Source organism: Podarcis liolepis (assembly GCF_965112155.1).
Source record: "Podarcis liolepis genome assembly, chromosome: 13".
Classification (NCBI taxonomy): Eukaryota; Metazoa; Chordata; class Lepidosauria; order Squamata; family Lacertidae; genus Podarcis; species Podarcis liolepis.
In genome coordinates, this window is record NC_139573.1 from 16396868 (window position 1) to 16422936 (window position 26069).

General features: G+C 46.6%; 1 protein-coding gene across 1 annotated transcript; it reads left to right on the top strand.

Annotated features, from left to right (window-relative positions):
* The first annotated feature begins 11582 nt into the window (after positions 1–11582).
* Positions 11583–25101, top strand: PRSS8 (serine protease 8). Its single transcript, XM_083471574.1, has 6 exons — positions 11583–11914; positions 18196–18249; positions 19083–19251; positions 20585–20859; positions 21588–21754; positions 22977–25101. The coding sequence occupies exons 1-6, from the start codon at positions 11869–11871 to the stop codon at positions 23364–23366; spliced, it is 1101 nt and encodes a 366-aa protein (XP_083327700.1). The 5' UTR covers positions 11583–11868; the 3' UTR covers positions 23367–25101.
* Positions 25102–26069: the final 968 nt, after the last annotated feature.

Genomic DNA, 26069 nt, shown 5'->3' on the forward strand with positions numbered 1-26069 from the left:
CTTTGCAGTTTCGTTACCCTCAACCAGGCCCTGTTATATTAAAATCATTCCCAACTATTGCACTTCCATTGTTGAAGAACAAGTTCTACCCTGCCGTCCCAAATTGAGTGTCCAGCTTCTACTTAAGAGAATGCACGTGTGTGTGTGCATGCACCTCTTACTATTCCACCATCCCTCCTGGAACTAAGAAATACCAAATTCTGAAACCCTGTACAAGTTACCATGCTTAAAACGTTTTGTCTTTCTACATGGCACATCAGTGGCATATCAGATTCAGCATGGACCATACGAATACAACAGTAGATCTCCTGGGGGAAACTGACCCCCTCCCCATTGTTTCAATCTGGATGCACATGATAAGTTTTATGATCAGACTTTCTCTGTGTGCAGCTGTTGCCTGGTCATTCCTCCCTGGAGGTGGTTCGCCTTGGGCAGAGCATCCAGCCTTCTGTAAAAGCCACCTTCCCTTAGCCTAGAGACAGCTGCATCTGCCTGGGAACAGATCTGTACAATTAATTGCTTCCGTCTTCCAGGATGGAAAGATGTTAATAGTGATGCCGTGTAAATTAACTATTCAATTACTGGAGGCCACGATGTTCTATAATAGCCTGTTTCCGGCTGTCGGGGAATCCAATCTGCTGTGCGGTCTGCCTTTGGACATTATGTAACAACAGTGGTGATGTCACTTGTCATGTTAACCCTCTGCATTCCACCAACACCCTTTGTGACTAAGGGCTGAGTAAGGGGGGTTTTGGTAAAGCAGATGATCTTTTGAGGATTAAGTAGTAGAGTCAAAACAACAGGAGCAGGTTGTTGTGGCAATGATCACTGGTGTAACAACAGATTGTGGGCTTTAGATCAGATACCTCAGTTCACATACCTGCTTGGCCATAAACCTCAGTTTGTGAGTATGGGTCGGCGGAAGTATCTTCAGCCTACGCTTGCAGACTTTTTTGAAGAAAAGCAGAACAATAGGTGTCATACACAAATGTTCTTAATTTTGGAATTGGCCAAACATTCTAGCTACTACATTTTAAGAGATCAAAGTTGGAACCAGTGATACGCAACTTGGGGTTGCAGGAGGGATGGGGGGGGGCACAGCATGACTTAAAAGGGCCAATCTTCTGCTGGGCAAGAGGGAATTTGAATGTAATAATATAGCTAAATTCCCTTTGGGACAAATTATTTTGCTGAGCTGAAAACTTTTACAAACCACCAACACACAGAAGTCCTGGTTTTCTTCATTTCTGTCTTATGCTCACTGTGGGCATGTATATAAAACCTTTACTAAGCAAAGTGTCAGAAGAAACTTGGCAGCTTTTGTAATCATTACCCAAAGTTATTTTCCCTTAAGGTACATTCATCCATCTGGCATGCAGTCTTTGTGCATCCAGGCTTGTAAAACCAGTTTCTAGTGGCTCCTGGAAAAATGTTATTCTTGGCCAAGACCAAGAATGGAGATAAGCACACTGAAGGAGAGAGGTATGTTTGTGCTGAAGAACTGGATTTGCCACTTGTCCCTTGTGTGGGTTCCTGGCTTTGGTCTGGAAAAGGTGATGGGAAGGCAGACACAAGGATCAACTATAGGGATGCAGCTGCCTTTGAAGGTAACAACCTTAGACCTGAAAACGCCATCCTAATCTCAGATGTTGCTCTTGTAAGGGTGGGTGGTGATGCTCTGCATGTTTGAAGGTACTCTCCCATGTATTATAGGTAATTGCATACGTTCCAAGGCTAGGTAAAGGTAAAGGGACCCCTGACCATTACGTCCAGTCGTGGACGACTCGGGTCATCTCGCTTTACTGGCCAAGGGAGCCGGCGTACAGCTTCCGGGTCATGTGGCCAGCATGACTAAGCCGCTTCTGGCAAACCAGAGCAGCGCACGGAAACACCGTTTACCTTCCCGCCAGAGTGGTACCTATTTATCTACTTGCACTTTGACGTGCTTTTGAACTGCTAGTTTGGCAGGAGCTGGGACCGAGCAACGGGAGCTCACCCCGTCGCAGGGATTCGAACCGCCGACCACATGATCAGCAAGCCCTAGGCTCTGTGCTTTAACCCACAGCGCCACCCGTCCAAGGCTGCTTGGGCTCAAATCCAACTGATTGTTTTAAAAGAGAATTAGGCAAAGTCAAACCCACCCAGTGAAGGCTGTGGGCAGGATTCCTGCGTTGCGGGGGGTAGAAAGCTCCTGCGTTCGTGTTTTGCTTGCAGGCTTTCCATAGGCCTCTGAGAACAGGATGTTGAACTGCCTTTGCCTAGATCCAGCAGAACTCTCTGTTCTTAAATTAAGCCACAGTGAACTTTGGCTGAAATCGATTTGAGTCCTTCCACCCCAGAGGTGTGCCACCTGTAATTTTGAGTAAAGGCCTCTTGGGAGAGTCTTTTGAGTACTGAAACAACAGTGGGAACTTGGGCCCAGCAAAGTTCAGCCCTGAAAGCCAGACTTCTGTCCTGGATGTGTAAAACAGATAACGTGAGCTGGGAAACTGCATTTCAAATCCTATTGAGTATTTGCAGCATGGCCACCTGCAATGGAGAGATTCCCAGGCATGTTTGAGCTAAAGCACCTTTTATGTTAATCCTTGCCCAAACATGATATAACCACAATCCATCCCAAGACTTATTACATTTATGTATCACCTTCTTTCAATGAGTTCTGGGTAGTATTGCATCAAAGGACACCGGCTAGATCAGAGCTTTCCAAACTTTTCAAGTTGGTGACATACTTCTTTGGATGGATGCATGATACAAATGTGTTTTTGCACTGTGTTAACCATTGCATGTGCTGGCTCTGGAGAGTGGGATAGGACACTTCAATCTGGGGTGGGGCTTGGTAGTCCCAGCCTATAGGTGGCACATTGGAGACCCCCAATTTTAAAATCTAATCTTGACACCCATGAGAGGGGTTTTTTTGGGGGGAGGGGTAGCAAAGTGAAAAACTGGAAAGGGAAGGAGACTAGTTTCTCGCCCCAAAAAGGAGAAAAATAGTGTCTGTGCCCCATAGGTCAGATTCCACAAATGCTAGAAATTTCCCCAGTTTAAATTTAAATAAAATAATTTGAGTATGGTTCATTGAAGAGGGAAACTCCTCCCCTCAATAAACGCCCTTGCATTTACCAGCATTTCCTGATTGTGTTGGTGTAACCCAATTCTTACTTCCTAATTGGTGATGTGCCCTTATTTGCCCTTGGAAAAACGTCTCCTCCACTTTATCATACAGACCTCAAACAAAGCACATACAAAAATGGAAACCCATGGGGTGGGAGGCTCGCTCCCTCCTGAAGAGAGAATTTATCATCTCTCAGTGATTTGGGGCCTGCAGTTATATGACTTCTCACACAGGGAACAAGGAAAAGTCAACTTCTTAAAACGTTGCCTCACTGCCGCGGGTTGGAAAATTTAGAAACTGATGCGTATCCTAACAATACATTCCTCTCTGCAGTCCCATATATGGACTGGCTACTAGACAGGAAGCACAGGGTAATGCAGCCCATTTGTAACCGGTGGACCTTCCTTGTAAGTAAGAGAGGCAAGACAGAGGCAGGGAAGAAGGCAAGCATGGATGGAGGAAGAAGAATAGTGAAGTGAAGTTTTAGAGGAGCCTGTGGGGTGAGAATCAGGCCCACGGGTTGGATGCAGCCCCCCATGACTCTTACCTGGATCTCAAGTCTCTCTTCCAAGTCACAGTCCTCCCTAACTATGCCTCACCTCCCTAGGCCATGCCTCTCAACGGTCCTGCCTCACACTGTTTTTCCTTGGCTGCGTTGCGTCCTTGAACTCTTGATAATGTCCTGTTGGTTGTTTGAATGTGTATAGAAACTAGGCTAAGCATAAAGTAATATACCATTGCCCCACCTTCTTCCGACCGCCATGTGGCCCTTGGGAGGCTGCCCATCAGGACATGTGGCCCTCAAGCTGAAATGAAGGGTTCAAACCTGTAAAGGCAGGGGGCTTATAGACACACACACACCTCGGGACTCTCAATTCCCTACACTCACTTGCATTTATGACACAAAAAGGTAATTTTAAGATCCCCACATCTACAGGAGCCAGTCGTAACTGTTCCCAGTTCCCTGGAGGTAGGCTGGACGGCCGGTGCTGAAGTCAGGTGGCACTGACATTTGAACATAACAGATCGGCTGCACAGGGATTTTGGCAACTCGTTATGTTTGAGCTTAGCAAGCCTGCTCCAAAGGAGTCCTCCTTGTCTTTCTGTGAGCAGCAGGAGCCGTGGGCAAATAGCAACGCACAGAGCAGAACAAGCCTGAGAAAGGCTTTGTGGAAGTAGATCAGGTGTAGGGTAACCCCACCAAAGAGTAATCCTGTGAAATGTAGGATTGGCAATGGCATTTCCTTTTTCCTTTTAAACTTGCTCCGCTGCCATGTCTCGAACATCAGCCTGAAGCACAGAAATTAAGGACATTTTCTCGGCTTAGATACGTTAGAAAAACCCCACTAGATATAAGTCAATGTACCAGGTACAGGAGCAAGGGTAGTGCAGCAGACCTATAAATTATCCTGGCACTGTTACTTTTCAAATGTTTATTTATGCCTTATTCATTACCTTATTGGACAGGGAAGTCTTTCTCCCTAATTTCAGAAGAGACTGCGTAAGCTGGCACGGTGAAGCAAAGATACTCTGCATGTGCTCCAAGGCACTTTTGTCATTAGGGCTTAATTTCAGGCTAGAGTTGCCAAATCACAGAACATAATAGGAAGCTGTATTATACAGAGACAGAACATTGGCCCATCTGGCTCAGTTCTACACAGACTACGCAGCCCTCCGGGATTTCAGACAAGGGTCTCTCCTACTTGGAGACGCTGTGGACTGAGCACGGGCCCTTCTGTATTCTGTAAGTGAAGAAAACCTACAACACCCACCACTGACAGACCCTGAAGCAGCCAGTTTTAGCGGCCCATGACCTGCCTAGACATAAAGGTATCTGCCTGATGGCGAAAGGGAAACAGAAGAAGGACCAGCCTAGCCTCGGCTTGGAAGGGAGTTCTGCAATTTGGGAGCAGCCACCAATAAGGCCTTCTCTGGTGTCCCCACCATACATACATGCCTGTCAGTCAGCCTTGCGCTGCCTCAGACACCACCTGGTGACAGTCTACAATTCAGTGATTCTATGCCTGCCACTAAGGACGTGAGAAGCCCCCACCCTCAGCTGCCATTCAAGCCAAGTACAACCTCAAGCCTCAGGCCTCTCTCTCTTGCTATGTTGACAGTGTCCAAAGTTAAGTATCTAGGTTCCCAGCCTGGCAAATCTATTTGTCTGCTGAAGCCATTCGCTACCAAGCGACTTCCAAGGCGCAGCCCTTGCCCCAGCGATGTGCGTTTATTTTTTGGCACTATTCCTATTTTATGAAACAGGTTGTATAAATATGTGCTTTTCTGTGTTCCGGTTCTGAGATTGTATGCCATCATGTAAATAAGGATTATTTGAACTAGCATGAGTGTGTTAGGAGGAAACAAGACCCCACCCTTCTTCATCATCCTCTTCTGTTCCCTCCCCATTTGCTCGCTTCCTGGTTCCTTGGGTGTTTTGGGTGGGGGACAGCATGAGAGGGAGGGTGGGGTGGGAGGTGCTGATTGAAGTGCCCAGCTACACTGTTAACACATCTCTGAGTGCTGCTATTCCCATCACTTCTTCGGCCTTTTATGTACCTGAGACCAGACCAAACCTTCCTGCTGTGATTAGTTTAGCACTTTACTGAATTACTGCCCCTTGTTAGCGCTTTAACAATGCAGCCTCCACAACCACACAGGCTGAAAAGAAATTAAAGCTCTGTGACCATGAACACATATGTTGGCAGAAGTTCGGAAGAGAGGTGCTTACTCTCTCAAAGCAGAGTTGGTACAATGGCAAATGCCTGAAGCACATTAAAACTTGGTTAGATTTTACATTTGCCCTTGTCCACCTTTAAATAACTTTCCACCACAAAAATACTTAGGCTAGAATAAATGACAGGCACTTAGCATTGCAAATAAGTTACTCACAGAGATTCACGAGTTACAGCAAACAAGTCTCCATCTGTTGGCAGTAAAATGAAGAAGAAGAAAAATGTTCCAAATGACTTAAAAAGAAAGAAATTGGTTTCCTACAAAAGAAACCTGCTGTTTGCGGCAGGGTGGGGGTGGAGATTTTGTAATCTTTGGTAGTATGGCACTCTGAGTGAGGCCAAAATTTGACACCCCAAATGAATCTTCTCAGTGATGGATCTTCTCCCCTCGGCTTGGTGCCCTGTGCAGGGGAACCATCCACACAATGACACTGTCTGCAGACACTATCTCCATTCATGCATTTTTTTCTTGCAGCTGTGAGCCATTGCTTGGCTGCTGCTTGTTCCAGGAATGGCAGAGAGAGAGAGAATGGAGGGAGCCTGCTAAAACCCACCCACTGGTAATTTTTGCTCAGGTCAACCCTTTCATGCATGCAAGTGTGAGTCAGTAAATGTATATTACAAAAAAGTAATCATGTTCCCCACCGCTACCACATTGTATCTGAGCTGCTGTGTGACAGGCAGACCTTCATCAGGTGCAGCTTGCTTTTTTATCCAGGTAAGAAAGTGACGGGATAAAAGCTTCACCTGTTGAATTTTTCCCTTTCATGAAGTGATTGCAACTACAGCAGCCCTGCAGGGCTGAAAAAAAAGCTTTGAATCAACTTTTCAATGGAGGACTTGTTCCTCCTGAAATTGATTTGGAGTTGCCAACGTGGAGCCCACGGGCCCACATGTACACACAACGGCCTTCCCATGTGCACACAGGGCCCTCCTCCAAAATAAGGCGTGAAAGAAACTGTAGCCAAGAGAATAGGTTGTGGTATATGTGTGTGTTGCCCACAAGTTACTACAATTTACAAATGCGCCCATCACCCCAAAAAGGGTAGTGACCCTGACTGATGCAGACTTCATACATATCACATCACAATCTTGTATATCCCCCAAAAAGCTTGTCACAATAGCCGTGTGAGATTGGGTTCGCGTGAGAGATAACGGCAGAGCCAAGGCCTGCTTTACAAAACTTCATAGCTAGGCAGGAATTTGAATTTGTGTTCTCTTTCTAATCAAGTCAACCACTCCATCACATTACTGAGAAACAGAAAACTTCCTTCACACCTACCTGGCAAAAACCAACATGCCCTACAGACGACCATTTCAGCCCTGAGGGCAGCTGCCACTAGGTAGAACTGGAGAAGGCACCTGCCGCTTCCTTTCTTGTCCCCTAAGGCACCTGCCCGCCCACGAGATGATGGGCCCCAGTTCACGTGCAGCGGGACAGGAAACCTTTAATTTTCCACTCGCTTCCTGAGAGACACTGAGTCAGACTTTTGCGCGTGTCATTTGACAAGCAACACAAAGCTTGGGAACTCCTGGAATGTACGGGGACTAAAGTGGCGTCCATACCGTGAGAACGTGCGGCGTTACAAGCCAAGTCAACAAAAGAGGGATAAAATGGTGAGTGATACGATATGATTAGTGGCTCAAAATATGTCTTCTTCATTCAAATCAACCTGTTAAGTTCAGTCCTGCCGCTCTCTCCTGCCTGTTTTTGTTTTGTTTCGTTGCATTCCCTTTTGCCTTCCTGATTTATAGTCCCTCAGCCTCAAAGCACTTTTCTCGTTCCATTCTTCCCCCTCATCTTGCACCTCTCAGCCTCTGACTTGCTCCAGGCATCCTGTCCTTTTTCCTGTATTTCTATTAATAGCAAAAATCTTCCTGGTCCTTAAGCTTTTTTTCTCATAGTCAAAACGAGCCTTTCACCTCACTCTCAGAAGCTGCACTCTTCACCAACGTTGTACTGCTAATATCTTACCCCTGAGCACTTAGACCATTTGGGAACATTCCATGACAGCCCAGCAGCCCAGACAGTATTGGATCAGAGTGTGTATGTGTGTGTTAAGTGATGGTGATAATTCACTTTAATGTGCAAAGTTAATATTGTTTGTCCTCACAACAACCCTGTGGGACTTGTTCCCTATGAATAAAAGAACTGTGAAATACATTATTTGACTATGAAGAGCTGCAGGCATTGCGCTGGTGGGCAACTAGTGTGAAGATGAGACCCTGCAAAGGCATGAGCAATATGATTAGAAATTCTTCAGTACTCTGCATTTGCCAGTGCTGCAGGGAACAGTCCAAGGCTGCAGTGCACAATACCACCACACACAGCACAATGGGAGCTTTTCAGTACTACAGGGATTTCAGTGTGATCATGGGAACCAGTGTGGCCATTGGAAGAGCACTCACAATGCAGCGAAGCACGAGCTGTGTCTTGTCATGCTGCTATTATTGTATTATTCACCATGACAGAGGCTTACATCACCTGCACCTTTTGACTATGTACATTCACCCATATTCACCTTTAAAACGGGAGTGCAGAAGCATCACGTTAACATGAGTGGAAAGAACTGTGACAATGAAGACAGGGCTCCAACCAAAATATTTTAACCTCAAATCTCACATGAGCTATAAATTTCGAATGTGAGCTTGGGCAGGACAGTATATTTCTGCCGCTGCAATAAAAAAAAATGCATTTGATGCTGACCTAAGAGGGATGTTGTGAGAATCAAAAAGCCTTGCTTTGGGCATCTTAAACATATACAACTATATGTCCACGGGCATAGCCAGGATTTTTGTTGGGGGGGGGCAGAACCGATGTGATTGGTCAGTTAGTGATTTAAGTATTTCTATTGTTTTACTTGATCTAGGGAGGCAACTGCCCCCCTCTGTCCCCCTGGCTACGCCCATGTATATGTTTCTCCCCACCCCCACCCCACAGTATTCTAGAAACAATAGTTTAAGGGGTAGAATTGAACATCAAGAAGTTCGGCTCTCACAGATGATATGAGACACCAAACACTCGACATCAGATTGTGGCTCTCATCACAGGCCCCTATTCAGTGTTAAGCACCCAGGAGAGCCAAACAAACATGGGACAAAAAATCTGAGGTGTTCTGGAGCCTGCCTTGGACTATTTAATGTGCAGGTGGGGGGAGGGAAAGCCTGTGGCCCTCACTCGACTACAAATCCCTGACCAATGGCCATACCGGTCATATCGGCCAACATACTGGTTGGACTCCCAGTATCTCATGCCTAATAGTCTATAAGCTTTGTTTGTGTGTGTATACATATGTGTGTGTGTATGTGTATATATATATATATATATGCAGGTTTTGGTGTCTTCGGGTGTCTTCCCGTGTAAGAGTTGGGGTGTCTAGGCGACGTTTCGACGAGGTCTCACTCGTCATCTTCAGGCTGGTGCTTTCGGCTTCTTGTTACTGGAACAGAGCAGGATCTCAGTGTTTGAGTTCCTATAAATACTGTTGAGGGGGTGTGGTGTATAGCCTCCAACGTTCTGGGCAGAGAGGAAGTTCCCAGGTTAGTGTGCCTTTTCTTCTTTTGTTCCTTAATTACTTGAGGGATATCTTGAGTGATTTCTTGAGTGATATTCTGAGTACCACTTAGGTGGGTCATTAAGTGTGGATTAGTTGCTAAAGCTTTCGTGTCTTGACCTCTTGAGCTTGTGAAGAGTTTTTCTGAGAAGATGGCTGTACTGCACTTAGTTGTGCTCTGGCTTGGCTTCGTGTATAGGGGCGAGCTGTGGTTTTGTGCCCTGTGCCAGCCAGATCTGTGTAGGGATTGCAGGGGGGTGCAGCATCCGGAGGTGCCACTATGGTTTGGCTACTGGATGGTGTCTGTAATTTATCTGTGGAGAGGGTCTGGGTTTGGGTCTGGTGTGGTTGATTGGTGATGGCGTTCTGTGTGCCTCTGGTTCTGGTGTCGGTTTTTGTGGGGAGGGCTAATTTCCAGATGTCTGGCAGGCGGGACGTGTCGTCACGCTTGTTCATGTTGTGAGGGTGTTTCTCTATCTCGATGGCTTCCATGATTATTCTCTTGTGGTGATGTTCCATGTTAAAGAGCAATTTGGAATCTGCAAAATTAATTTCGTGTCCTGTTTCTTTCATGTGTTGGAAAAGAGAGGAAGTTTTTTCTTCTTTTTTGACGTGTTTCTTTCATGTGTTGGAAAAGAGAGGAAGTTTTTTCTTCTTTTTTGACGAACTTCCTCTCTGCCCAGAACGTTGGAGGCTATACACCACACCCCTCAACAGTATTTATAGGAACTCAAACACTGAGATCCTGCTCTGTTCCAGTAACAAGAAGCCGAAAACACCAGCCTGAAGATGACGAGTGAGACCTCGTCGAAACGTCGCCTAGACACCCCAACTCTTACACGGGAAGACACCCGAAGACACCAAAACCTGCATTCCTGTACCCGTGAAAATCTACGAAAGCAAATATATATATATATATATAGCAACACATCTAACTTTTGATTAAAATAATACAAGTAAAAGGTTAGATCAGTGGTTCCCAAAGTGGGTGGTGGTGGTAGGGTCATCTAGGCAGATGCCAAGCGACAAGTGGGCAGCAGGGGGGTGCTGGAGAGGCAAATAACATTCAGACCTTGAAAAGCTGGTATTAATCAAGTTCACCCGTTTCATTGAGTTAACTAAACTAAATAGCTTTATATGGACTTTGAATAAATGCAATTAATTGTTACTGTTTGGAATGTTATTGTGTGACTGTCTTTGTCAGTGGGCTGTGCAAAATGCTCTTCTGGATAACGCTTTTTAGCGGGTGCACTGGGGATGAGTTTGAGTTTATGGAACCAAGCGGGCAGTGGCCTAAAAAAGTTTGCAAGCCACAAGGAAGTAGACCAGCCTCTGGCCCCAAGGGAAGGGCCAGTAGCCCCTCTCACAGCTGTTTATTTAACACTAGCAGAGAAAACCAGCTTCACTTGGAAGGCCTCCCCTCCCCCCTCCTCTTATTTACATATCTAACCTCTTGGTTGGTCCCCCTCCCCCTCCCCTAAATTAACACCACAACAAGCTGTTGCCTTAAGGGCCCTAAACAGAACAAAGCAAATAATGCTGGAATAGATGGGCCTTCCTATGTTAAAATGTTGGGTGGGCCTCTACTATCTCCTTCCACACTCGTACTTGGCTGCCCGTATGCCCTTAATAATAATAATAATAATAAAATTTTATTTATATCCCGTCCTCCCCAGCCAAAGCCAGGATCAGAGCAGCTAACAACAGTAAAATGATACAACATTCTAAAATCATTTCATTATAAAATCAGTTCAAATCAGATTAATGACAACCATTGGGCCAGAGTTCTGTGAGTATTACCAAAGGGGGGGGGGGTTCAGACTGTGACTTGGTCAAAGGCCTGGTGGAACAGCTCTGTCTTGCAGGCCCTGCGGAAAGATGTCAAGTCCCGCAGGGCCCTAGTTTCTTGTGACAGAGCATTCCACCAGATTGGAGCCACAGCCGAAAAAGCCCTGGCTCTGGTTGAGGCCACCCTAACCTCTCTGTGGCCTGGGACCTCCAAGATGTTTTTGTTTGAAGACCTAAGGTCCTCCTTGAACCACAATTCCCACCATCCCTGGTCCCTGGCCCCACTGGCTAGGAATGATGGGAACTGTAGTCCCCCTGCCCACCCCCAAGACAGCAAGGGCGTGGCCGGCCTGGAAAAAGTCACCAAGTTCAGAGGAGGAGGCGGGGCGAAGCAGCCGAGCCTGGGCAGGCAAGGTGAGCAAGGTAAAAACATGCAAAGGAGCCACAGGAGAGGCAGCTGACTGGCTCTGGCTGGGAGCCCGTCCCGTCACCAACAGGTTGGGTAACTTGTCCATCAGCCGAGGAAGGCAGAGTCCCGAGCGCAGCCTCCCTCCTTCATTCCACCTGCCGGCAGGACTACCTGAAGGAGCTCACCTGGCGCGCTCTTGCTCCCTTGCGCGCACACACGCGCGACTGACTTCAGCTGCGGGTCTCAGCGACGCACCGGGGACCAAAGGAAATGGGGAGTTTGCCGGGAGGCCTGGGCCTCCTGCTCTTCGTCTCTGGTGAGTACCGGGCAAAAAGAAGCGCCTCTCTCTCCGGAGATTTAGCCTGCCTCCCTCCCTCCTCCTTTCCCAGCACCGGGGTGCGGGTTGGGCGCTGCGTTCCCGCCACCCGCGCCCAGCCCTTTCGCCTGCCGGTCGCTTCCCATCTTGCATTCCCATTTTCAGAGCCGTGGCTGGTTTGGCAAGCACGAGGGGGAAGAGCTGCAAACTGGCCTTTTCCAACTGTTGGGCTGTCTGGAAGTGTGCGTGGCGCAGGTGCTATGCAATGGGGGCCAAGTTTCAAGTCCTCACTGGGGTGGCTTTTGAGACTCCCCGCCACCTGCTTGCTTGGAGCAATAGCCTAGCCTGTGTGACTTGGTCAGAGGACATTGAGGCAACCCCCAAGCTGAGCCATCCTGTGTTATGTATTGGGGTGGCGGTAGGATAACATGGTGTTTTGTCATGGTATCTGTGGAGTGATTCATTCTTCCTCAATAGTAACCCGTGGCTATATATGCCAATCTCAAAAGGAAGGTGTGGGGACCCGTACTGGTTTGGAAGCTCTGTTGTTTTAGCATTGGCCACCTCGTACCTAGGATCTGAAGAGGCTGAGTGTAGCTCTTGTATATAAAAAAAAAGGTATTCTGGACATGCTCAACGGCATTCTTGTCAGGGCTTGTGGCTTCGCACCATTTTTAATAAATTCATCACCGCGTGACATATGTAGAGCTTAAAACTGAACTCCAGAGCTGTGCCATATTGTTAAAAAAAAAAAAACACGCCCCAAAATTTATCAGCACGCATGATGATCCATTATGTCCCCTAGATGAGTTTTATTGCACTGTTAAATTGTAAGGAGGGAAACCATGACAACTGTTAAAAGGAATCCTCGAAAATAATGGAACATATGACAAGCCAGCGTGGCACGTTTAAGTTGGTGGTTGGGGAGCAGGTTCTGTTTATGTGTGGAGGGGAGGTAGGGGTGTGTTTGTTTGTGTGTGTGTGTGTGTGCATGCGCGCACAGTGACTGGTGGTCTGATGGCTTTTTAAAGTGCAGAATTGAAACAAACACACCCCAGCCTTTCCTTCCTTCCTTCTTGAAAGCAGTGTATGCATAGTTGGGGGTAGAATAGGTGCCACATTCCTAGAGGACAAAGGTCCTTTCAGTCTTGGGAAAACACAGAAAGGGAAGGGGAAGAAGAGAAGTATCTTCCTTGGAACTTGTCCCAAGTAAAGGAGGAGGGAGGGAACTTTGCCATGGTGGGTTTTTTCTCCTTCTTCTGTTGGAGTTCCTGTGACTTTAATGGAAAACAGGAGAAACTGCATAAGTGAATTGTTCATAATTCGTGCTGCGACTTCATACTGGAAAGGACTGCACCTGCTGAATTTCTTCCTGCCATGCAACTGTTAAAAGCACAGGAGTTCTGCCGGGGAGGAAAAGGTTGCAACTCGATATAGAAAAGTTATCTACAGATGGTGCTCAATGGAAGGCATACACTCTAATCTGAAACACCCTATTGTCTTCTCCAAGATAAGTGAGAGCTGGTGTTAGTTGTTCCTTTGTCAAAGAATAAGACTTTAGGGCTGAGTCCTTTCTCAGAGGCTTGGGAACACAGTGGGGTCTAGTGAGCTGGTGGACAAATCTGGCCTAGGAGCCAAAGGGCATAAAGCCTTTTTTGTTGCTGCTCCGTCAACACTCTTTTTCAAACAGCGCAACCCACTTGTGAAACTTCCGTTATCTATCTGACAACCCCGAAACTCTTTGTAACCTGACACCCTTGGGAAAAGTGGCTGGAAGCCAAGCAGTTGAGAACAGTGGAGTTCAGGGTATATGTGTGTGTGTAAGAGAGGGAGAGAATATGATCTGTGCAAATTGTTCATTGGGGTGTGGGTCCAGTGCTGACCTCAGCCTCTGGCAAGAGTTCATTTATTACATTTGGAAACAGAGTCACAAGAGTCAGGATCTCTCGTCTGGAATTTCTTATTTGACCAAGACTTATTAAGGTGGAATTCTGACACTTGAATTCAGCAGCAATGCTCCATTCCCTAGAACATGATAAGGCCACCTCTGAGCATGTGCAGAGTACTTCTTTCTTACCACTAAAGAATTATGGCCAGGCTTTATCCCTGGGATTGTAGAGTGGTATCACCTCCTCCTGGCACCTCTCTTCTTAGAAACTTGCTTCAGTATTCACAGTGAAACTGGCAAAGCATGCAGGACAGAATCATGTTAGTTCAAGTTTATTGTAGAACCTGCAATAAATTGCTGTAATGCTGCTGTTCAGGATACTAGTCAGTCATGTCTTTTTCCTAGGATACCCCATTCCCTTGCCCTAGGTTCCCTGTTCCCCCCTCAACAGATGCTTGGTCTGTTGCCAATGAGCTCATTTGGTCTTCACTGAGCTGTTTGGGGGGATTGCCCTCTCTTCAGGTTTTCCCCTAAAGCTTTTTTTGTTCTTCAGCAAATCTCTGCTAACACATCCCTCACGGCATTGCCTGTAAACATCCTCCACGTTCCTAACAGGGAGACAGAATTTTTTACTGTGGGGCTTCTTTCTTTGTTACTGCAACTCCATTTCCCGCAAAGCTTCGCCTGTTGAAATTCTGTCCGTCACGTAGCTGTGAAAGGTGTTCTCTAGAAAGAGAATAAGGCAAACTGGAACTTTCCAGGTCAAAATGTGACATGTGGGAAAGTATATTGATGGGAACTCTACTGAATGGCACAAATTTGCCCCGGGGATGAATTGAGAAGGGCACCTTCAACTGCCTGGTGTCCTGCAGGTGTGCCCTGGCTGACCTGGCTGAGCCCCAGGAGGTGGGGTAGAGCAAGAGGGCAAGGATAGTTCAGGCTGGTTTCTTTCTGTGACATTTTGTCTCTGAGGGTGGGGCAGGCTCGGACGTCATTGGTAGGTTACCCAACCAGTTGGGCCTGCCTCTATTTTTAAATGTCCTACTTGCTCATCTCACCGCAACCTCTTGATGGCAGAGCCAAAATAGCTGCAGTGTGTGTATGAGGACTGGCCAGGATGCCTGGAATCAGCTTGTTTTGTGGGGCCTTTCTTGGTGTCGGTTTGTGGGTGGAGGTCTCTGTTGTTGTTGTTTTGATAGTTCAGCTGAGTAAGTCCACCAAAATCTGGGCCAAACCCAGGATATTTTGAGGGCCAATGGAGACTAGGTGCATGCTGAATGTAGCGCCCCCTAGAGGGTTGCTATCTGTTTTCACTTAAAAGCACTGTCACGGGAGGTCAGAGTTGGTGGCTCAAAAGTACCAACAGAACACAACTGGGCCTCTTGCAGGAGGATTTTCATGCTTGAGAGCCCAGTTCAAAACCTGCTGATTCTCGTGTTCAACATTACGTAGCTAGAAGATACAAGATGAGGCCAACCGCAAATGTCTGTTAAGGAGAGAGAAAAATGCTTTGGGCATCAAATGTGGCTTAGGCATTCTTTGTCTACTTGTATCAGAGTTCCCATGACAGGGCCTTTTCAGTAGTGGTGCTGCAAAACTCTCTCCCTGTGAATTTTTGCTGGACCTTTTTCTTTTAGGGTTTATTGAAGACTTGCTTTGTTTCAGCCTGCCTTTTATACCACACTTGTATTTGTTTAATGTTGCTTTGGATGTGGCTTTATCTGCTGCTCCTTCTGATTGATTTGTGCTTCTGCTAATTCTGCATGCTTCCTATTTCAATTGTTGTTTTAATTCCGTAAGCCCCTTTGTGGTACAAAAACAAGTAAATTGCGCAAAACTCTTACCAACTTGACCAGAAGATGCCCTTTCCAGTTTAGAACCAGCAGCCCCTAGAGCGTTGACCCCTTCTAAGTTGGAAACCTATGATGCAGACTTCATAGGACCTCAAGGGACTTGCTGTGGCAACAGCATGTAAACTTTGGCACCAAGTCATATTTTAATTATGAAAGAGGAGGTCAACAAACAGGCCACTGGGGTTTAATGGCTAAGATGCTTTTATTCCTCAAAGAGCCATTTCATTTTTCAGATTAGTTGTGACAAAACCATACTGCTCTGAATTGCGTCTTAGATATCTGCTTGCCCAGTGTTTGATCACCCAGAGAACCAGAAAGAAACCACCTGGCCTGCTCTTGTGTCTTTAAGATAGGGATAGGGAACCTATAGGCCACCAACATCTGGAGGGCCATGACTCCCATCCCTGACCATTAGCTATGTTGGCTGGGACTGATGGGAGTACCAACAACATCTGTAGGGCCTGGGTTCCCCATCCTTACTCTCAACTGCAGCTCAGGGTGCAGAAACGGGCAGAGGAAGTTTTGGACAGCATAGAAATACTAATTTCCCATTCCTGTCTGCATACTGACCTGTTGTGAAAGGCAGAGATTCAGTTGGTTGAAAGTTTGCAATGCTTCCTTAGAAGCCAAAAGGAAGACCTTCCTTGGAATGCCATAAGGTGGTCACCAACTTCGATGGAGACAAGAAGGGAATAGACAAATGGATAAGACTGTCAATGGCTACTAGCCAAGATAGCTATATATTGCCTCCAGGATCAGCAGTGGGAGTTTGCTCAGACACCCAATTTTGCGTTAACCAAAAAGTCAGGAAATGAAATGGCCAATGCTGTCCATAATATATATTTTTTCATAAGCACAAAGTGCCTGACATTAGAAAAACAAAAATGTGTGGAAACACAAGCTTGACAACTCGAGCCTTGTAGAGGGGCTAAATATGATGTATAGCCTTATCCTTGACAGTTTCGGGGAGGAAACTGTCAAGAACTTCTTCATTCTCATTTGCCTATTCAGGTTCCCCTCTTCTCCCTCTCCGTGTCCCCAGTGACTCTCTGGCTGGCTGCTCTCCCAAGTCCGCTCAGACTCATCTCCCAGGAATCATCGACACTGCGGGATTTTAGAAAGCCAATCTAGGCCGACAAGCAGGGCGGGAAACAAATCCTTGGGAAGCCACAGCTGTGGCAAGAGAAACTGGGGCAGCAGGAGCAGAGAGGCACACCCTGGCTTCCTTCTCATAGGTTGTAGAAAGTACAGCCTAGGGAGGAAACGTCAGAAAGGCCTGGGAGAAATCACCTTTCTCTCTTCGTCAGCATGACAACGTCCCCTGGTGTGTAATTTCCAAAATGAAACATGCATGGGGCCTGATGTGCTCAGAAACTATGACTTCTGCAGCCACCTCTTTTTCTTTTCCCCGGGTGGCAAGCTGTGCCTATTGCAACAGAGGAAACATTCTGTAGGTGCAGCTTCCTGGTGCAGAGGTGCAGCAGCGAGGGAAGGTTATTCCTGTGTAATTTCTGGCTGCTGCTCATTTGCACACACTTGCCTTACTATCTGACCTGGGATTGAAGCGCCAGTCTATACGATTGGCAGAATCAAGTGGTATTTTGGTAGAGCTTTTCTTAGGCTGCACCACTTTTGGCTGCCATGCCGGTTTCAAGTCAGAATACTGTTTCACTGAAACAATAGCATGTTAAAAGAAGGGTTGTACCTAGCCTTGTCCTGTGTGCAGATTTTTTCTTTCTCCTTGAGGGAGCAGTCTGTCTCTCACTCATTCACTCTGGAGCCTGAAATCATACAATCGGAACAAGCACTCCGCTAGATTTTCCCAAAATTCTCAGAAATATTCCAGCAACTCTAGCATGGGGAAGGGTTTTAGTGAATTGTAACAGATCAGTGTAGAGGACAGGATTCTTGTGTTTGATTACTTGAGACAAAGTGAGGCCTGGTGACTTAAAGATGTTGCAGTACTCGGAAACAGAAACATAAAAGTGGGATCTTGATCAGGCAAATGTTTGTTCATATGTAGTGCTAAGCTAAACCATGGCTTAAGGCAAATAAGCCAACATGCAGGCTCCTGGAGAGGGGATGGCAGCAGCTTCTCTCCTCCTCCTCTGGTGGTTCCGCTGTTGCACTTCTTTGAATTAAACTTTAGTTCAGCATGTCCAAACCCATAAGCTGTAAACCCTAGAACAAACCTTGGTTATAGCTCACCCTTTGCTGGAGCAAGAGAGACCATGAGCCTGGGTTTGGACATGATAAGCCAAACCATGGTTTGGCTCAGAGCAACACAGCAACAAGAGGTGCAGAGAAGGAGCACAGCAGCTATGATCCTTTTCCAGGAAGCGGCATGTTTGTTCATTGCATTAAGGCTAAGGATCGTCTTAGTGTTGAAGTGCAAACCAGGTCATAGCTGGAATGAGTTTTCAAGTAATTTGTTTTTTGTTTTGTTTTTAAATGTGAAAATATTTAAGTGCTGCTTGTTTTATTGTAATCAAAATGTTGCAACTTGTCTTTATAACTCTACTTCTTTTTTAATTTCACAGTATTCTTCTCATGCTCCCACTCTGCAGCCATTGGAGCCAACAGTACCCAACCAGGTAAGATAATTGAATTTTGCATGAATGGGTGTGAATTTTTATTTTATTTTTTAAAAAGAACAACACTGCACACCATTAAGTATGTCAACAATGGACATACATTGATTACCTTCCCTGTTTTCTCATATATTAATTTAACCCTCCCTCCTCTGCTCATACCAATTATTATTTAGGTTCCAAATTCACTTCCTAGAGTCTAGAAAGCAACTTTTTTACACTTAAAACCCTGCCTTCAACACAGTAGGAATCTTCTTCAGTCAGCTCCGTGGTCTCTGAGATTTCAGTAGGCATTGTGCATACACATTCAGTCCCATCTCTGCAGCCATATAAGGTCTCCAAATATAGGCTTCCATATTTAAAAATGCAGTTCTGAGAGATTTTCAGAATGCCTTTTCTACCTCTTATTGAATGGTGGGAACACCGGAAGCATATAGGAACCACTTTCGGGGTTCTTCTTACAGCCAAGCAGTATATAAATTATATGAACGAATAACATAGGAAGCTGCCTTATACCAAATCATACCTTTGGTCAGTTTAGCTCAGTATTGTTTACACTGAGTCCTGATGGCTGCCTGGGATTTTGGGCAAAAGCTTTCCCAGGCCCTACCTGGAGACACCGGGGATTGAACTTGGGAACTTCCACATGCAAGACAGATAGATGCCCTTCCAGTGAGCCATGGCCCTTCCCCACACAGAAGGAGAAACATAATAGGATGCAGCGCCGTGGGTACACAAGCCCATCATGTTGTCTGATCGTTGTGTACAAAAGAACATGTGATGTGGGTGATTTCTGGAACGTCTTTTCACTCTGCAAAATGTCTTTATGTCTGCAGGATTCTGTGGAGTGCCCGCTATGGGGCGAATCATGGGTGGCATGAACGCCGAGCATGGGCAGTGGCCCTGGCAGGTATCCCTGACCAGCAGCAGCGGCGGCCGTCACCTCTGCGGAGCGTCTCTCATTGCCCCCCAGTGGCTAGTCACAGCGGCACATTGCTTCCCTGCGTAAGTGCAAGGCATCCGTGGAATAAGATGCTGTTGTGGGTGTTGGGGAAGAGAGCAGGCAATGCCTTTTGGATAGGAGGTTTAAATCAGGCATAGGCAAACTCGGCCCTGCAGATGTTATGGGACTACAACTCCCATCATCCCTAACCAACAGGACCAGTGGTCAGGAATGATGGGAATTGTAGTCCCAAAACATCTGGAGGGCCGAGTTTGCCTATGCTTGGTTTAAATAATAGAAAGCTGGCGAGGCGTGCAGACACTATTCTGCAGCCTTCTCATAATTCGAGAGCTTGGTTTACTGATGAGGATGCTAAAAATGTTGGCTTTAGCATTTGCATGGTGCTTCTGAGCAGTGTTCAAAGCACTGCCAGAAGATGATGTCCCGGTATGTGAAATTTGAAAAGACCCTGAAAGGTGGGCTCGTGCTATTATATATATATATTTCAGATAGTGAGGGTTGAGAGAGAATGGTTTTTCCAACATCACCTATGGCAGAGGCAAGATTTGCACTGGAGACCCGATCCTTCCCACTGCCCAACTCACCGCTTAGTCTCATAGGAACTATGCTATGTTAGATTTTAATCATTACCTATAGAGTACAGTATATCCTTGTGTGTCTGCCTAGTGCTAACTTGTTAATGAACAACTTCAAGGTCTCTGCTTTCCCTTCTTATGGTTCTGTACCTCTAACTTGGACAGTCCTTCCTAGATCGCGTCTGAAAAATGGGGAGACACATTCATGTAGAATGGATCTGTACCAGGGAGAGGGCCTTTTCAGTAGTGGCCCCCTGTCCAATGGAGCAGGCTTCCTAGTAAAGCTTGCTTGGTGCTATATTTGTGGTATTTTTAGTTTCAGAATATTTTCTAAATAACTCTTGCAATCTGGGTCTTTCAATATTTTTTTAAAAAATATATTGCCTTAATTTGGGCTGTGTGATGAATTTTGTTTTTCACATATTTATCTTTTTGAATTTATGGTTTCATGGCTTATTTGTATCAAAATGGTTTTCTTGTTTATCATAAGCTTCCCAGATAACTTTATCGGGCAGAATACAAATGTCATAAACAAGGTCAATCCATGACTGCCCTCCGTGCAGGTTAAATGGAATCTCCACGTTAAGAAAAGTTCACCTCTAAATACTAGTTTCTGGGGCAGAATTAAATGGAAGACTGTTGCTTTCTCTCCCTCCCCATGTGCTAAAGACATCAGTCTGGCTACCATTGGATATGTGAACCCCTAGCACAGGTACTCTTAGACCCTTAGCAACGACCTCCTTTTGCATCTTAGAAATGCATTTTAATACGAGCATATTGCTTCCTCTCCTTTTTGCAGGAAGGCTGAAATTGAAGACTACGATGTCATCCTGGGGGTCCATCGGCTGAATGACCCCCCAAACGACCTGCAAGTTATGCAGGTGGAGCAAGTGATTAAGCACCCTGACTACGTGGAAGAAGAAGGCTCTAAAGGGGACATTGCCCTGGTGAAGCTCAAGAAGGCAGTGAACTACAGCCGAACAATCCGGCCCATCTGCCTGCCCGCCTCTTCTGTCGTCTTCCCCGCCGGCATGAAATGCACCGTCACCGGCTGGGGGAACGTGCTTGTCTCCAGTAAGGAAGAAATTGTTTTCCTATTGGAGTCATGGTCCTTAGATTGGCGGAACTTGTTCTGGCACTATGATGCGACCACATCTGGAATAGGGGGGGTGGCACAGCTAATCCTCTGTAATGCCAATGTTTCCCTTGTGCAGTCAGGGCTCAGTCCCCATCTCTCTCCTCCATCCCCTCCACCCAAAAAGGCCTTCATATCTCAGCATGGAGGCTTAGGCCTGGGGCATGTGAAGAGACAATGAAGTGGTTTCCTCTGCATATGGGATGAGTGCCTTTGTTTATCGTCCGTATCTTGATACAGACAGAGCCTCAGCTGTAGGAAAGGAGTCCGTAGCTGCAGATTAGGGAGTCTGGCTTCCAGAATGACCAGGCACTTATTCATCTGCACTCCCAACGCAAAGGCAAACACCTTGCCACCCGGGACACAAAAAGAAGCTGGTCCATTAGAGTGAATGGGGAGCTGCCCCACTGCCCTTAGCCTGCCCCCACTTGCTCTGCAGCCTTGCTTCCAGTCAGCCCAGGAGTGGCACCAGCTGTCAGCTTCCTCCTCCTCCTTGGACTCGGTGTTGCTCCTCGTAGAACTTGGCAGAGAGGAAGATAGGGACAAAATTAGATTGAGTCGCCTTTGCCCGCCATTGGTGCTGGCTGAACCTACTGTTGGCCTCCTGCCCTACCAGTCCCCACTGCAGCATCTGGGCACTGACTCTGAGTTTCGTTTCTTCCTTTAGCAAGCCTCCCCACACCCAAGACGCTGCAGCAGCTTGAAGTGCCCATTATTGGGCTAGACACTTGCAAGTGCCTGTACAGGCGAAACCCTGATCCGGAGGATCCCCTCACCGTCCACGACGACATGATCTGTGCTGGCTTTGCTGAGGGGATGAAGGACGCATGCCAGGTGAGATCAGGCAGGAGGAGAGGGGAGGCTGGGGGTGCCCGTTTGTTGAGGAAAGGGGGTGGCATTTTAGAATGAGGCGGTGAGACCCAGATTCGGCACTGTACAAAAGGCCAAGGCTGATGGCCTTTTGATGTTTAGCTTCAGCCAGCACCTGTTTATACATTGCATAGATGTCTGGAAAGAAAGTGCTGTAGCAACTCATAGATTAGAACCCTCTTTTCTTGTATAAACATGCACTATGCCCCCTTTTTTCCCTTGGTTATGGGGCACTTTGTAGCCCTTCTCAGGCAATTCACTATAAGTGATCATTTGACAGGCTGGGGAAAATTCTTGCCAGTCCTGCACTGCACCATCTTTATTCCATGTAGAACAGGGTATAGAGTCCTTTTTTGGCCCAGTGAGACAGATCTTTTTTCTCCCTCCCTGACTGCTCTGGCTGGCCAAATTTGCTGGGTGAGCAAAATCACCCACCCACCTGTCAGTCACCTGAGATTTTATCGAAGTTGGCTAGCTGGATAGGGGAGGAGATCGTCATAAAGCAGGATTGAACTCCTTGCCCTTCAGCGGATGGGCGGGAGTGTTTGATCCTGATTTCTGCAGGGATCAACTGTGCCCATGAGTTCCTGACAGGAAACTTGCTCACCCGACTGAGCTAAGCAGGGCCAAACTCCCACCTGTCAGCTGATGTCACCTGATTGACACCTGATTCCAGGGTGGTTCTGGAAAAACTGCCTTGTGGGCTTAGCTGGAAGCCCTGGCAGGCTACGACTGGCTGATGGGCTAGGGTTGCAATGTAGGTGGGGACCACGTTGAATAGTTCTTGAGGGTATACTTTGGGCGATGCCGACCCCCTTAACTCACTCGGATCCTTCCAAATAGCTGCCTGTGGAAGAGTACTCTCAAGTCCAGCTGCTCACAGTCAGCCTTCTGGCATTTCCCTCACTGAGAGAAGTGAGGTTACAGGGAAACAGAGGGCCTTCTCGGTAGCTGCACCTGCACTGTGGAACGCCCTCCCGTCAGATGTCAAGGAAATAAACAACTATATGACTTTTAAAAGACATCTGAAGGCAGCCCTGTATAAGGAAGTTTTAAATGTGTTCTGTTTTACAGTGGTTTAATAATTAGTTGGAAGCCAGAGTGGCTGGGGCAATGCAGCCAGATGGGTGGCATATAAATTATTATTATTATTTATCCCCAATCTAATAACCATTTCCCCCTCTAGGGTGACTCTGGAGGACCCCTTTCCTGTCGTATTGGCAATGCTTGGCTGCTGGCCGGAGTGGTGAGTTGGGGGGACGAATGTGGAGCCCCCAACAGGCCTGGAATCTACAGCCGCATCTCAACCTATGCCGACTGGATTCAGGCAAATGTTCCAGAGGTGCAGCTCAGCCAAGTGACCTCCGACGTGCAGCCCATCTCGGAGGAGGGCATGTGCTCTGACACTCCTGACACTAGCCGGCCTGGACCTTACGATGACATCCAGCCTCAGCCAGGCTGGTCCCGTCCCATCAAGCCGACAAACCCTGCATCGGGCAGCGCTGCGTCCTGGGCCCGCATGTCCAGCCTGCCTCTTCTTGTCCTCTTCCTTCAGACCTTCCACTATTTCTTATGAATCGTCCCTCAAGTGGGCCAAATGACTGATTGTGTAGCGGGGGGAGAGCAGTCCCTTCCTACTCTGTGCTCAAGTGGGTGGTCCCACTATTTCACATTCTGCCATGCCTCAGGTTTTTTCGCTTTGCTCTCTGGAAGCATGTGATGCTCTTGGTACGATTACAAAACGGCAGCCTTGTTCTGGAGCAGAGGGTTCTGCCAAGCCACGAAGGTTCAGTCCAATGTGCACTCAAGGTCTGCTTAGTATATATACCTTACATTCCAACTTGCTGTTTCCTCCTTCCCTTTTGTTCCCTTTGACATGTTAATTTATGACAATCCCCTGGGCCTGCTGCTGGAGAACTTGCCCTGCCTCAGCACAATTACAGAAGCCATGAATGGCAACCACCTCATTGCCTCTTGTTGAGGGCAGACTCAAATTAAGTTGTCTTTGTCTCCTCATCATGCCGGGTCCTGATCTGCTCTCTGGGTCTTGGTTCTCACTAATCCTGGATTTCACCATTGTTACCAATGTATTCTTCACCCAAATCCATTTATCTCGATCTGCCTTCTGGTTGTCGCCCCTCAGCTTCCCTCCACCCTTTCCAGTCTGTAACAGGGTGCCTTCGTGGTTCTTTTTGGGGTCTTTGCTCCTGCTAACCATTGCAGCTTCAGTCCTGAGAAGCTCCACAGATTCTACTGGCACACCAGTGGCTTTGCTGCCTGGTCTCATCCTAGAATGTGAGTTGGCTCCCTCTAAGCCGAATCAGTTAGCTGAACCCTACACCTGTTTCTTAGGGTCCAGTTCAAACCATTGTCCGATATCCCACTGATTCCGATACCTCATGGAGTTGGGTATAAACTATACCCTCAAACACCCCCTTCTATGGTGCCTACTGGCTGGAGGTAGTGTGGAGTGTCATCTAGGGAGCCCAACCGACACTGCCTTTGTGTTAAAGCCTCAGTAGTCCACCGTGATTGGATCAAGACCAGTGTTAAAGAAGTGACACTCAGCGATGTGTCTGTGGAAGCAGCATCTGTCTCTAGGGGATCTGTGACGCTCCAGGTGGTTCCATGGCACCCAATCTACTTTTTGCTTCCTGGATTCTTGTGGCCCTTGACATGTGTGTTTGGGGGCAACTAAGACGACATGTTTTCCTGATGCCTCCTTGAAGCTCAGACTGAAAAGATGGAGTGACGGGACCGAACCATGTTTCTTAATTAGCTGCCACATTTTGACCCCTGGCTGAGGACTTGGTCATCTTTGTGTGCTGACCGGACTGCAACTTCCCTTGACTGGCTTGGATTCTTTGAATGGTAACCTCACTCATGTTTCTGTGTGTGATCAATGAATCTCTCCATTGGTGGAGTGTGTGCATGTCTATGTATGTATGTATGTATGTGTGTGTGTGTGTGTGTATATATATATATATATGTGTGTGTGTGTGCGCGTGATAAAAAGTTGCGGGAAACATAATCAGGGCAACATTACTGCTAAATGAAATGTCCTGCCTTAGCTTGAAGATTTATTTATGATGCAGCATGACTTGCATGTGAGGCAGAAATGGAATGGGACTGCTTTATGTAAGTTTGCTGCTGTCGAATCATAGACATATTATTGGTCTTCCCTGACAACCTGTATTTGCACATCTTTTTAAAATAAGTATGTAAGCATCTATTTGTTTTTTGGGAAGGATGAGAATCAGATGTTGCTCTCACAATGAAGGGTTTTTAATAAAGCAAATAGTAATTCTAAAGTGACGGTAGTAGTTGTGTTAACTTCCACCACTGTCCTGAGCGCCGACTGAATCCAGAGACAAATTCCGCATGTTAAGGGGCTGCTTGCAACACTTGAAATACCTGTGTACAGAGGTGGGGGGGAAATACCTTTGGAAGTGGCTGCATAATGATAAGACCAGGTTCACAGGCTTATGGGAGTTGCTCCATTTTCTACTGGAACTGAAAGTGAACTAACCAGAGTCCCAGCAAGATAGTCACTAAAGTGACAGACAGAATGCACTCCATAAGCCATGCATTCTGTTACAGCTGGCCTAGTGGCATGGCAGCCAAGTTCACAGGAAAGGCCAAAGCCTGATTTCCACCTTATCCACCTGGCAAAGATACTGCGGACACCTAAGAATGGCAACTGTAAAAAAATAATAATTAGCACCTAACTAAACATGACAGCAAGGTGCGCAGAACACACTTACAGCTCAATAAAAATGCGGAGGATTGCATTAGTAGCCACCACTAAGCCATTCCTGTAAAATAATTAGAGACACCATAAAGTAAGCTGTTGGTTCTTTCACTTACATGGAATTAAATCATAAGGCTGCACTCCTTTGCAATAACACTACACTAATTATGATAAGACAAAAACATGATTCTAACGATTAACAACACATTTATTGTGCCACTACTTTATATAGACTAGAATGTGCTTATGCTACAAAAAACACATGCCTAACCATGTCTACTCATAAGTAAATGCTACTGGGTTCAATGGCACTTACCAAGTAAGTGGGTTTAGGATTGCAGCCTAAATGGTAATCCCGATATAATTTACCCTGTTTAAATCCTGTGAGTAATGCTGAATAAGAAGCAAGTTCACAAAATAAATTGGCTAGAAAGAAATCTGGCATATAGAAGGTATTCTGCAAATGTTCAGTGGCATTTTAAGAAGTGAAGCTGTATTTTTAAGCATTCCAGCTGCTGTTGAATTATC